The following is a 12,358-nucleotide window of genomic DNA, read 5'->3' on the forward strand; positions in this document are numbered from 1 at the left end:
CGAGCAGGGAGGCGAAAGGCGTGGAAGCAGAGGACGGGGAAGTGGAAGCTGAAGCTGAAGCTGCAGCCCGAAGATCTCGAGGTTCCTGAAGCTGCGCGTGTTTGGTCGGGACAAGACCGTACGGGACGGTATGTGACGGCTGCCGCCACAGCACGACTTGACCCTGTACGGTCACTCCATGGTACCGGTCAGAACAGATACCAAAGACAGGACAGACAATACAGACAATACAGACAATAAATACCCTTTCATCGGGAACAGCCCTTCAATCATCCATCTCCCTCTCTATTGATTCATTCCCTTCACTGCCCTATTGTCTATTCTCCATTCTCCCTCATCCCCAGCTGCAGTCTTAATGCATACATAGTACATACACCCCTCACAATCCACATCCACCTATGCACCCCTGCGCAGTTCCCCCTCGCATTTCTCCGACCTCTCCATAGTCCATGGTTCCATCCAGAACGTGGGGGTGACGTTGGCCCTGCAGCAGCTGGCTGCAACGGGGCAGTTGATGCGAACAATTAACTATGACCTATTACGCACAACCTATGCGGTTTCAACAAATGAAAGCACCGCCTGTGCCAGAGGATCGTCCACGCCGTGGGGTGCGTGGGGGTATCCTCGGCTCGCATCCCACGATTGATATCGAATGGCATGGCTTGGGATGGAGTCAGAGTCAATCGGGTCGAACTCCGACGGTCCATTGGAATCAGACACTGCCTATAAAACAACACAGTTCAATCCCCTCTTCCCCTCCCCTCTCTTGCACTCGTACTATCCCTCTTGTCCCTCACTGTCTCCCCTCCCATCTATCTATACCCCATCCATACAGACTATAGTATATACTCCTCCCACCCATCCATATTCCATACATTGATTAATCTATACTCCTATACTCCTATACTCCTATACTTCCATACTTCACGCCCACCCACCCAGACAAACCCACCAACCAACGACAATGACCAACACCACCCCACCCCCCCTCCGCCCCGGAATCTACGTCCCAACCCTAGCCTTCTTCCACCCGGACACCGAAGACCTCGACCTCCCCACCACCACCACCCACGCCACCTCCCTTCTAAACGCCAACGTCCCCGGCCTCGTCGTGCAAGGCAGCAACGGCGAAGCCGTGCACCTGACCCCATCCGAACGCAACGCCATCACCCGCACCACCCGCGACGCCATCACCGCCCACCCCTCCGCCCTCTCCACCCCACTGATAGTCGGCTGCGGCGCCGCCTCCACCCGCGAAACCATCCAACTGTGCCGCGATGCCGCCGCCTCCGGCGGCGACTACGTGCTAATCCTGCCGCCGGCGTACTACAAGTCCCTCCTCACGCGGGAGCACATCCTCGCGCATTTCCGGGCCGTCGCGGACGCCTCCCCGCTTCCGGTGCTGCTGTATAATTTCCCGGCGGCGGCCGGGGGCGTGGATCTGTCGTCGGATGAGATTTTGAGTCTGGCCGAGCATGGCAATATTGTCGGGGTGAAGTTGACGTGTGGGGATACGGGGAAGTTGGCGAGGGTGGCGGCCGGGGTGCAGGGGATGGAGAAGGGGGCGTGGGCGGGGGCTGGGGCTGGGGCTGGTGGGTTCAGGGTGTTTGGGGGCTCGGCGGATTTCACCCTGCAGACGCTGGTGGCGGGTGGGGATGGGGTGATTGGCGGCGTGGCCAATTTGATTCCTAGGTTGTGTGTGCGGGTGATGGAGTTGTATGGGAAGGGCGAGGTGGATGAGGCGAGGAGGTTGCAGGCCGTGGTGGCCAGGGCCGACTGGCAGGCTATCAAGGGCGGGTTCGTCGCTGTCAAGGCTGCGCTGCAGGTTTTCCGGGGGTATGGAGGGCCGCCGCGCAGGCCGTGTGTTGGGCCCGGGGTGGAGCAGGTTGCGGTGTTGAAGGAGGCGTTGGGGGAGGCGATGGAGTTGGAGTGGGATCTGGAGAGGGATTGATCTATGTTTGGTTGGATTTCATGGCGAGGTTGGGGGCACTGCTTTAGTGGGAGGTTTTGGAGGTTGAGTTAGGGCTCGGTATATGGTAGCCGTCAAGATCTGGTTGCTGAATGTGAATATTTACTACTTCCATAGCTAGACAATACAACCATATCTCAAGAAGATGAATACACCACGATGTGCCACCAGCTGATTAGCAACTGTCAGCACTCAAAACGACACTATCTCTCCTCTACAATGCACCTCATATCAGAGTCCAGAGCAAACAATGAACCGGCTAAACTCAAGTATTGCTGTGCGAACTGACGCTGGACTGGAAAGCGCCAGTCAAGTGGATAGATATATCGCGGGGTATGTGACTGAAGCAGAGGGTGTCAGTGTCAAAGGTGAGTAAGTGGCAATGGATCACTCACTCACGACCTCATGCATCTTTTCTGAAATGCTGCTAGGAGTACTCAACCATCCAAAGTACCTCAAGAAATCAGAAAAGATGAACATAAGCTTCAACAGGGCTTAGGACACCTATAACTGCTATACCGCCACTTGTCAGACTATATTTACAGGCAACCGCCAAAAGGCACCATATCCTTGCCGCAACTATCCTCTGCGTCGACCTAGTCCACGACAACGGCTTCAGGCTGCGAACGGAACATCCATGCCTGGGGTAGAGAGAGAGCCGCGGGGTTTCGAAATCTCGCGGCCCTGCAGCGAACGGAGAACCAAGGAAATATGGGAGGAGCTTGGTCACAATCCGATCAACGCTGCTTCATGCCCAGGGTATACAACTGAGGCACCCCTTCCCTCCTCTGGACGCTCTTCCCCATGAAAGCCCGGACGCCAACCCCCTCCCGCCAATGAGCCAAATCCACCGGCTCATCCCTCGACGCCATCGACGCCTCCCAGAGCACCCTCGCATCCCGACACTGATGCACCGACCCTTCCCCATCGATCTGGGATACCGTCTGTCCGTGCCCGTTGACTACATCCCGAGGCCGTTCAATCGTATCGTCCGCTGCGCAGAGGATCCCCTAACACAAACAGACAAGCAGAAGTCAGCCAGCCAGCCTCTCTCATCTCGAGAAACCCAACCCATGAAACCAAACCCACCTGAGCGATATAATCAAAGCAATGCGCCCAATGCTTCCCATCATGACCCTCGTCGCCCGAATGCGCCTGACTCGTCGAATTGATCTTATTCTCTGTCGATTCCGGGAAGACAATCCCCCGAAGAACAATCAGACAGTGGAGCTGGTGCATCATCGAGATTCCCCACGTGAGGGGCTGGTCGTGCGTATGCGTGTGGTTGGGCGAGTCCGGCTCCGGATCAGTGTACGAGATGATACCCCCGCCGCTGGGCGGGAGGAGGAGCGATTCCCATGTTCGGAACCCGGGGTCATCGGTGGTGGTTCGTTCTAGCTCGGGGCGCTCGTAGAAGGGTCGGCCGTGGGTTCGCTCAGGGTTGGCGTCGAGGTTCTGGCAGACCGGGAGGAGGATGTGTGGGAGGATGTGGTACGGGGTTAGGAGCAGGACGGTAAAGGTGAAGACGAATAGGGTGGTGAGGGTGAAGGTGAGGAGGACGGGGGTGGAGAGGAGTGGTTTGGACATGGACTTGGACTTGGACATGGACATGGACATCGTACAGCATGCAGCAGCATGGCAGGGATGGCTGTACTTGGCACAGGTACTTTAGGTGCTGGGGATGGGGATGTGTGATTTTGTATTCACTGATGTCTTATTGATGGTTTCCCGATCGGGGGTACAATGGGCGGAGCATCCATGATGGCGGGCGGACGGTACCGTGGTTGAGGCCTCGGGTGAACGAGGCATGTACATGTGTGTGTATGCCTTCATTGTCGAGGCCCTGGAGATGCGGTGGCGAGTGAGAGCCGGGTTACCCTGCAAAAAGCTAATTGCTTGAAGTTTGAAGCCGTTGCGATAGATGGTTGGTTATTTTGGCTGGTGTTTATGCTGAGAGTATATACTCTAGGTACCTGGTAGTTACCTCCTTTGTATAGGTAGGTACCTGCCAGGTCATTCCAAGCAGACACATAGATAGCTACAGCAGAGTTGCTTGTCCTTGACTAGGCCCGAGACATAGTTAGCTGTAATCAAGCTTCTGATAGACCCCTCCATCTACCCAACCCCAGCAACAAATTAACCGAGCCCTACTCCCCTTGCCTACCGTATATATCTGATATAATGCCCTAGACAGAAAAGAAACAAAGCAGGAAGCCCTTAACAGTACGGCAGTGCATCCTGCATAACCCCCGACCAGATAGACAGATAGATAGACAGATACCCACTACTCTAAGCACCACACTAACTAATCCAAGACTACCACCCAAGTAGTGTCCAACTAACCCACTAGCTCCAACCCATTTGGAATAAATAAATCCCTGAAAGAAAATAATCCCACTTCAGCCAGCCTCATCCCCTCCACATCCCCCATCCGGCGTAGTCTCTCGCGCTGGCTACACGACGACACCAATCAGACCCCTGTCCGTTCCCCATCCGTGACGCTAACCATTTCCCCGGCTTGAAGTTGAAGTCTGTCTTCTTCTTCTTCTTCTTCTTCTTCTTCTTCTTCTTCTTCTTCTTCTTCTTCTCCTCCTCCTCCTCTTCTTCCCTCCGAGGCGGCTACGCACTGGTCTGGGCGATGATTGGCGCGGGCTGTCATTTTCCTATCGTGCATCGGGTTCGCCGTGGGCCTTGAGAGACTCCCTTTTGCTTCGCTGCTTTGATCGGCCTGCACTTGAGGGTGTTCGGGTTGCCCGACCGTGCGTCTGTCTGTCTGTCTGTCTGTCTCTCTGTCTGTGTCTGCTTGCATGGGGTTAGGAGTCGCCGATGAGGTTTTGCAGGGGATGTACGGAGGATGCCGTGAATGTTAATTTATTTTATCTGAAGCTATAGGTAAATAGTTGCATTTGTGTAGTATCTGGCGCTCTATTATTCCAGTTATCTACATAGTGTACACAGAAAGAGTAGGCCAGTACCTAAGTACTAGATGGTCGATGGTGGTAGATTGTGTCGCACATGACAACACACACACACACACACACACACAACGGCATTGAGGTATAGTACTTACGGAGTACTCCGTACAGAGTACTAGCCATCCCTCCATCCATCCATTTAGGCTATGCTATCTAAGTATTCTACCCATTAGCCTCACCACCCGATATCGCCACCCACACCCCTGCAGGCAAATAGATATTTCATTCCTACTTATCTATGTAAGTACTACTGTGAGTATGTATAATGATATTTTCTTTTTCTGGGCGGGGGAGGGGCCAAAAAAGTGCTTATTATTTGCATCCCTAGGTACCTACATACATACATACATACATCCATACCGAGGGTCTCCGAGAAGATGCAGGAGAAAACCACCTACCTATCTAGGTAAGCTAGATTTGCAATAATCATCCTTCGCCGCTGAACGCGACGGAAATGACACGAGCCGCATCGATTCCTCCAGGCTGATTGGATGTGCGTCGCAGGGATTATTATACATATGTAGTAACTATACGTCGGCTGGATGGATAGACGCGATTAGAGCGGCCGGTCAGGGACACGGTTGATTTGTTATTATTTTGTTTGTTTTTGATCTACAGACTGAACATGACCTGGGTACCTAAGATAAGGGACTTAAGGTACCGAGGTAGATACCCGGATAGCAAATAGTAACTACAGTAACTACCTTGGGTATCTACGTACTAGATGATTTGGAATAATGTATCGCTATGGAACTAGTATGTACATGGCTCTAGCCTGTTATTGGCTATATGCCTACATATACTGGTAATATGATGATACCTTGACATGCATGTATACATTATACAAGCGTGTGCGTAGTATAATCAGAGTACAGAGTACAATCATCCTCCTCTATTCCAAATCTTTATTCAACTATCTCGCTACACTGCATTGTATTCTCACCTGAGTATAAACATTAACCGCCACCCAATCAGCCCACCCCCAGGAACCGAATGCTGACCTCTCCATCCACAACCAGTCGCTTCGTATCTCCGCCGTTCAGGGTACTATGTGTGGATTGTCGACTGTGGAACTCTATTCCCCCTTCTTCAAAGTTTAAAACGGGCAAGACCTCGTGGCTTTGGCAGCTGCACGGCGTGGTGTGGCAGAATAAGCTCGGAGAATAGTAGGTAGATACTTGCTAGTTTCTATGTACTACATTTTTCTAAAGTATGGCGGATATAAAATGAAAATTTGTTTGTCGGGTAGTATGTAGTACTATGGATAGGGAGAAAGGGACGGATGGTAGGGGGTGGTGTCCATGAATCTGGATCCAGATTCAGTGTGGCAAGGAATGAACCCCGGACTTTCGGTGTCATCGCCGTCACTGTCCAGTGTCACGCACGGTCTGGTGCCAGGGGCTCATAACTACCTTACATAGTGCCTAACTACCCCATACCTAGGCTACGTACCTACCAACCCACCGAGAAAGAAATGTGTATGTACCTGATTGTGTACCGGGTTCAGCTTCATTGGCCGGTTACCGAGTGCGTGTCGTATTCTTTTGGCCTTCTACTCGGCCGCGAGAATGAATAACCTTCTTCCACATGCAGTGCCCCGTACTCCGTATAAGATTATGCTTTGTGCTTTGGTCGGGTCTGACGTGGAGGACGGTGAAAACTGATATCTCCGCAACGTGGTAACCGGACCAACCAGCCAGCCAGGTCGGGAGTCTGGAGTCGGGAGTCTGGACGGGTCGATGAGATTTTCTTCCCCTTCAATGAATCAAAGGAGGTCCGTCGGATGGCAGACTAGTCGGTAGGAATTTACCCTCCGGGAGTCCACGCTAGACTGCAGAGGTATGATTTGTAGATGCCCCTGTACGGCAGTCATTAATAAGCGGAAATGCCGAAATGTAACTAGTAGTTATGAGGTGCGGTGTTGCCCTTGTCCGCGGTCCAGGGCCCGGACCGCAGATCCTTGGTCCTTATCACCGATTCCCAGCACTTCCACATCCACACTTCCACCGTGACACCGCCTCATGCGGAAACGACGCTAAGAAAAGTCTGAGATCTCGGAGTTCGCGAGGTGATGCCGTCATGGGCTCTACTTAGCCTCTAGCCACATGGGCTATCCCCGATCTGGAAACCTCGTCTCCACTTGGCTCGGGCCCATCGCGCCCAAGCCACATGCTTCGGGCGTCAGGCACGGGATTTGTGTCCCGGAGGTGCCGGCCACTGCCTGGTTTCCAGGGAGTAGTATCTAGTGCGGTCCGGTTTCATGCTGTCTGTATTGTATAGTAATACGCGTTTCGCTTCCGAGGGGAGTCGAGTTATGTCTCGAGACGAGTCATGTCGCCCTTTCAAGCAGGTTCATAATCGCTTCCATCTCTGCAGCTGATGATGTACTAAGCTGCGTACATACACAGTAAGGCACTCCGTCGTTATCAGAAAATGAAGCCTCCCCTGTTGGATGCATGTGATCTACCGAGTCTGCGCATGGATCGACCTACGCAGAAACAGAAACTATATAGGATGCAATAGGCTGTCTCGGAACCGGGGTCAGCATCCAATGACCGCGGCGGGGAACCAGATGAAGCATCGATTTCAAGTCTCGACCTGTAAGATTCCACTGATCTCCTTCCTCCACCAGCACCAACACACCTCGATGCGGAAGATATATCCGCCCAACGACCTAGGACGACCTGTTGACTCGAATCCCGAGACAGATCTTCGCGCTGTCTGGAGGAGGTCAAGGCTGGCCTCGACCGATTCGGAGAATGGAGCGAGAGACTATTGGGGTCGATGCAGAGCTCGACATAGCGTCCCATATAGTACCGCATCTGTGCAAGGCCCGTCGCTCGAGATCTGGGCTAGTGTCGATTCAGGTTGATGGTTGCCGAGTCCCGACATCGCGGAGCTCAAATTTGGGGGGGCACTGGAGCAGTGCGCCTCTGTCTGATTTATGCTATACCGTATACACCTACACTATCTGCCCTGTAATCGTGTATCCGGGCGTGGATTTGCAGTGATCGACGACGGTCCCCGAGGGGGTGGTGCAACCGTCGAGTGGCTGCAATGGCCGTGGATGATCCTGGATGGCCGGATGCAGTCCCTCCTGCAGGAGCTCTAAGCAGGATCCGGCAAGACGTGACGAAAGAAGGAGTATGACATACGTCGGAGATGATGTACATCGTCTCCATCCCCAAAGTAGCCCCCTCCATCCTGCAATCCCGTACCCCTCATCTGTGCAACGTGAAAAAACAAGTAACGTCTTGATGCGCATCCTGCCCGGTGGGAACGGGGGGAGGGGATTGGATCCCGGGGGGAGAGAAATCCATGGCATGGCCAGAGTTACACGGGGGGGTGTCCCCATGCAAGTTTCACGCAGCAGGGCAGCTGGGCGAATAAACTTTGCATCGACAGCGAGGGGGGGGGGGGGGGGGAGGAACCGAGTGACCCAGTAACTCTGAGCTTGTTGCAATCGCGGGGCCGCCGGGCAGTGATTGGCCGGCACCCGGTCTGTGCATCCTGACTGGGTGTCCGACTGTGAAGGGGTCACGCTGCCATGGCAAAGGCGAGTGAAGCCCGTGGTCACCGATAAGATCCCGCAAGTACAAGGGCATTCTTGGTTCTCCCTGCCAAGCCATCGGTCTTCATGTCAGGGATGTGCTCGCATCGATCTTTTGCCATCCGCCCGCAAAGTGACATGTCCACCGGATGGATGGACTAGGATGAGGCGGCATCCGGCTCAGGATTTGACCGAGACAGCAGCAGCCTCGTCCATGAATCATGCTAAACAAAATGGTGGGTGGGTGGACGGACGGACGGGTGGAGATGAGAGTGTCGGGAAGAGTGGGTTGACCAGAGAGACAGGTACGGTCCACAAGATGTTGGAAGTAATTTCAGGATCGACGCAGGGGGAACCTCATGTGACGGCTGCCTGGACGCGTTCGCTCTCTCTCTCTCTGTCTGTCTGTCTGTCTGTCTGGTGTGGGAGCACGGTAGGACGGGGCACCGCGTGAGGTCTGGCGAACGAAGACTCGATAGTTTGAGATCGGAAGTGGGCAGTCCTGGAAGTTGGCACTGGCAGACTCGGGTCTAGGCAGACATCCCAGACGACCCAGACAACCCGATCGAAAGCCACTATCGGGGACGTGTCGAAGTAACACACTATCATCAACCTGTTTGTCTCCTCAACTTTTCTACCCCCTCGTCCCGTCCCGATCAGGCATGCCGTCGTGCCAATCAGCGAGGCCTCGCTTGCCTCCAGGGGACCAGAGGCGGTTCCCAACCATCTGTTAGCTGTCAATCATAATTAATAGACGATGCAACTTAATATCGGTCAATTTAGATAGATTAAGGCCCCATCGTCGGGCGCCCGTCCCTCCAGTCACCAGCGATCAGGCCAGCCTGCTAGGGGAGCCACTAACCATTTCCCCGGCTCTCCCCCCCCACCCCCCAGGCGGTAGTCGGGCACTAGATCGACTAGTTCGCGTGCCGAGCTTCTGTAGAGTCATGACTTACGATTACGAGGAAAGGGGGAAGACACTGGCAGTAGATCAGTAGTCTGGCACTGACCGAGACGGAGTCGGAGACGGAGGTTGGGGGTCAGGGGAACGTGGAGACGGGAGCAATCTCGCGAGTCGTGACAACAAGCAGGAAGAAGAATGGTCTGGTGCGTTTAATTATGTTTAATTAATATATACTGGGGTACGCCGTGCGACCCTGGACTTTGGACTCTGGAGGGCCTGGGCATTATTTGGAATTCGGCCCTGAAGGACTTCCGGACCCCGTTTGTGCTCGTTTACTTCATCTATTTTCTCAGGCACCACCACCACCTTCTTATCAATCCGGCTTTTTTTTTGTTTTTTTCCCCTTCTTCTTTATTTATTACCAAAAGAGAAAAAAGAAAACAAATAACAGCCAAAATAAGCATAACATCTAGACAGAAGCATTGTTCTCTCGTCAAATTACGATTGGGTCAGACCAACGAGCTCCTCCCCCCCCCAACGGTTAGATAGATAGATAGTTAGTAGGAGCGCTTACTTCAGGTCTTTCAGTCCTCCACGCGATCTAGCGCTTCTAATCCGTACTTAGTCGGGAAATACCACTACTACGAGACCCAGAAACATGCCACATCGACAGTCATGGCGATGGGGACGGCGAAGGCAATAATGGTGATGCAATACCTGCAGTCTGCACCATCCCGGAACCACCAAAATTAGCAGACCTATGGACACATCGCATTGTTTCAAGTTGGTTTCATGGGCGGCAAAGCGGTCGTTCTGGAAGCCTTCCTCGCCCTCCTACTGGCGACCGCCCGCCGAAAGTCAGGGGTCAGCATCCCAGCGCTTGGGTATGCAATGCAAGCGCCAGGATAGCGCATGCAACTAAGCCCCCTCCCCCTCCCCCCCATCCAATCCAATACTGCTATGTTCATACTTAAAAATACTTCCCTCGGCGCGCACTGCATGGGTCTGAGAGGCGTGCCAGATGCGAGATGATGCGAGGTGCTACTACATACATACAACCAGTACTCTATAGTGGGTGCTATCTATAGACCCCCGCCCGATGCGCCGCGGTCAGGCGGCGCGGCGCTTGTTTGAGGCCTGTCTGCGACGGTTTTAGCCTTCTTATCCCCCTTCTGGCCACGAGTCGAGCTACTGCACGTTAGATAGACAGGTGGGATGGGTGGATGGGCGGATGGATATTCCTTGGATCCTGGAATTCCTTAAGTAGGTAGGATCAAGCGAGAATTCGATCCCTTGCATCCCACGCTGCGGTTAGGCCAGGCCACGGACGGGATTTTGGGGGCCGAATTTGTAATTCTGCTAGAGTAGATAGTATCTATCTAGTATCCATCTAGTACTATGTGTCGTCGAGACAACAATGGGGCACCCCTGGTGAATTGGCACCTGCCACCACGGGGCCGGGCACAGAGTGACATGCGAAACTGTTGCTCTAAAAAGTGGGGTGGGGTGATGTGGGGGGGGGGGGGGGGGAGGGACTAGGGGGGTTGGACATGATCCCGTCGGAATGCTGTGATGGATGTATGGATGTGTCATTCTGTATCTGTATCAATGTTCTGTGTATCTGCGTATATCTGGTACCTACAGGACTGGTGCATATGCCTACAGTATGTAGGTACGGAGTCGACGATGTTTGTGGCATTGTGCATATACCGAGGTTTCGGTTCGACGGCAGTACCTTGGACATTATCCCAACCTTTGCTTCTAATTATATATGCGTCTTGCTGCAAGATTCCATCCACGAAAAACCAAGAAAAAAAAACCCGCCGATAAGATAGCACTGGCTGTTGGCCGTGTTAGTGCCGTTGGACCTCGTGATTGGTGCAGCCCGCCGCCCGAGGAGGAGGAGGGGGGGGGCTTAAGACACTCACTTTACCTGACGCCATCGCGCGGTCTCCTAAATTTAGGTAAGTTGGCGGTAGTAAATATGTGCTGTGTCGAATAGGATCGCGGGCTGGGCCAATCTTTCGATTAGTATCCGGTCGATCCTTTCCCGGACGAGCTGAAACCCAGTGATCGCCTTTCTCCCTTGGGGTTAGAGTCCTCGTCCGTATTTTATCAGACACATGGAAAGTAGGGATCGTGTTTTTTTCTCCGTTAATCTGACATCCTGGACACGCCCACGCCCACGCCCGAAGTAGGACTAAGTGAATCCCTGTTAATCCTTTAGCGGGTTTTTTTTTGGTTTCTAGGAGGGGCTGTCAGTGTCAGACAGGCTTTAGGTTTACGAAAATCAGGGATGGTCCCCCCGGCTTCTCAGCATGACAGTTTCCTCGAACTAGCCCATATCAGCAACAATTTGGTTTATTCCAGTGGTATGGAAACGACCATTGTTTGTTGCTGGGTATTTTTGGCCCGGAAATAAGCTGCTGTCGGCAATGCTTAAAACATTAGCAGGATGTTATTCCTGGGTAAGCCTGAGAGGCGGGATTTGCTAGTAAGGACAAGGGGACCGTCACTGTGGTAAACTTTCGAGTATCTCACCTGGATCAATTAAGTTACACGCATCAGCATTGTCTTTGCCACGTGCGCGACAATCACTGGGGTTTTGGTCCATCGGCGCTGCATCGCCTCGTGTATGGGCGGGAAGGAAAAGTGCCTGGATGCACCCTGGTCGGCCTGCATCTGAGATCTCCTGAGCTCGTTCCCAGCACTGTTTCAAAATTAATATGCTTGCTGTAGGGGTTAGTGATCCCTGGATGAAGCTGAAGAGCCTAAGAGGTAGGAGATTAGGTTCCTTCTATATTCGGTAAAAGGTCGTGTCTGTACTCCGTGAATGAATGTATTATAGTGCCAGGGTGGGTCTCATCTTTCATATTCCCAGGAGGCTAGATATGAGGAATGAGGTGTATACGAAGCATTTCTCGCTATCTAGACTATTAATTTGCTGTGATATAGATCAT

The 12,358-nt window shown here is 53.0% G+C and overlaps 5 protein-coding genes across 5 annotated transcripts; 1 reads left to right on the plus strand and 4 right to left on the minus strand.

Annotated features, from left to right (window-relative positions):
• Positions 1 to 795: 795 nt before the first annotated feature.
• Positions 796 to 2,092, plus strand: BO70DRAFT_331225 (dihydrodipicolinate synthase family protein). Its single transcript, XM_025540869.1, has one exon. It carries the CDS (start codon positions 965 to 967, stop codon positions 1,949 to 1,951), a length of 987 nt encoding a protein of 328 aa, XP_025402489.1. The 5' UTR covers positions 796 to 964; the 3' UTR covers positions 1,952 to 2,092.
• Positions 2,093 to 2,706: 614 nt separating this feature from the next.
• Positions 2,707 to 3,556, minus strand: BO70DRAFT_426927 (uncharacterized protein; the record flags this gene model as incomplete). The annotated part of the gene is made up of 2 exons (XM_025547842.1): positions 2,707 to 2,979; positions 3,059 to 3,556. 2 exons carry the CDS (start codon positions 3,554 to 3,556, stop codon positions 2,707 to 2,709), a joined length of 771 nt encoding a protein of 256 aa, XP_025402490.1.
• A 3,752-nt stretch (positions 3,557 to 7,308) lies between these two features.
• On the minus strand, positions 7,309 to 8,147 carry BO70DRAFT_426928 (uncharacterized protein). Its single transcript, XM_025547843.1, has 2 exons — positions 8,100 to 8,147; positions 7,309 to 8,041 (listed from the first exon to the last, which is right to left on the minus strand). Exon 2 carries the CDS (start codon positions 7,764 to 7,766, stop codon positions 7,371 to 7,373), a length of 396 nt encoding a protein of 131 aa, XP_025402491.1. The 5' UTR covers positions 7,767 to 8,041; positions 8,100 to 8,147; the 3' UTR covers positions 7,309 to 7,370.
• On the minus strand, positions 7,862 to 8,333 carry BO70DRAFT_165248 (uncharacterized protein). Its single transcript, XM_025538323.1, has one exon. It carries the CDS (start codon positions 8,297 to 8,299, stop codon positions 7,907 to 7,909), a length of 393 nt encoding a protein of 130 aa, XP_025402492.1. The 5' UTR covers positions 8,300 to 8,333; the 3' UTR covers positions 7,862 to 7,906.
• A 2,604-nt stretch (positions 8,334 to 10,937) lies between these two features.
• Positions 10,938 to 12,169, minus strand: BO70DRAFT_165357 (uncharacterized protein). Its single transcript, XM_025538324.1, has 3 exons — positions 11,940 to 12,169; positions 11,327 to 11,643; positions 10,938 to 11,239 (listed from the first exon to the last, which is right to left on the minus strand). The coding sequence occupies exons 1-3, from the start codon at positions 12,010 to 12,012 to the stop codon at positions 10,988 to 10,990; spliced, it is 642 nt and encodes a 213-aa protein (XP_025402493.1). The 5' UTR covers positions 12,013 to 12,169; the 3' UTR covers positions 10,938 to 10,987.
• Positions 12,170 to 12,358: the final 189 nt, after the last annotated feature.

The sequence above is a fragment of the Aspergillus heteromorphus genome (genome assembly GCF_003184545.1).
Source record: "Aspergillus heteromorphus CBS 117.55 chromosome Unknown BO70scaffold_4, whole genome shotgun sequence".
NCBI lineage: Eukaryota > Fungi > Ascomycota > Eurotiomycetes > Eurotiales > Aspergillaceae > Aspergillus > Aspergillus heteromorphus.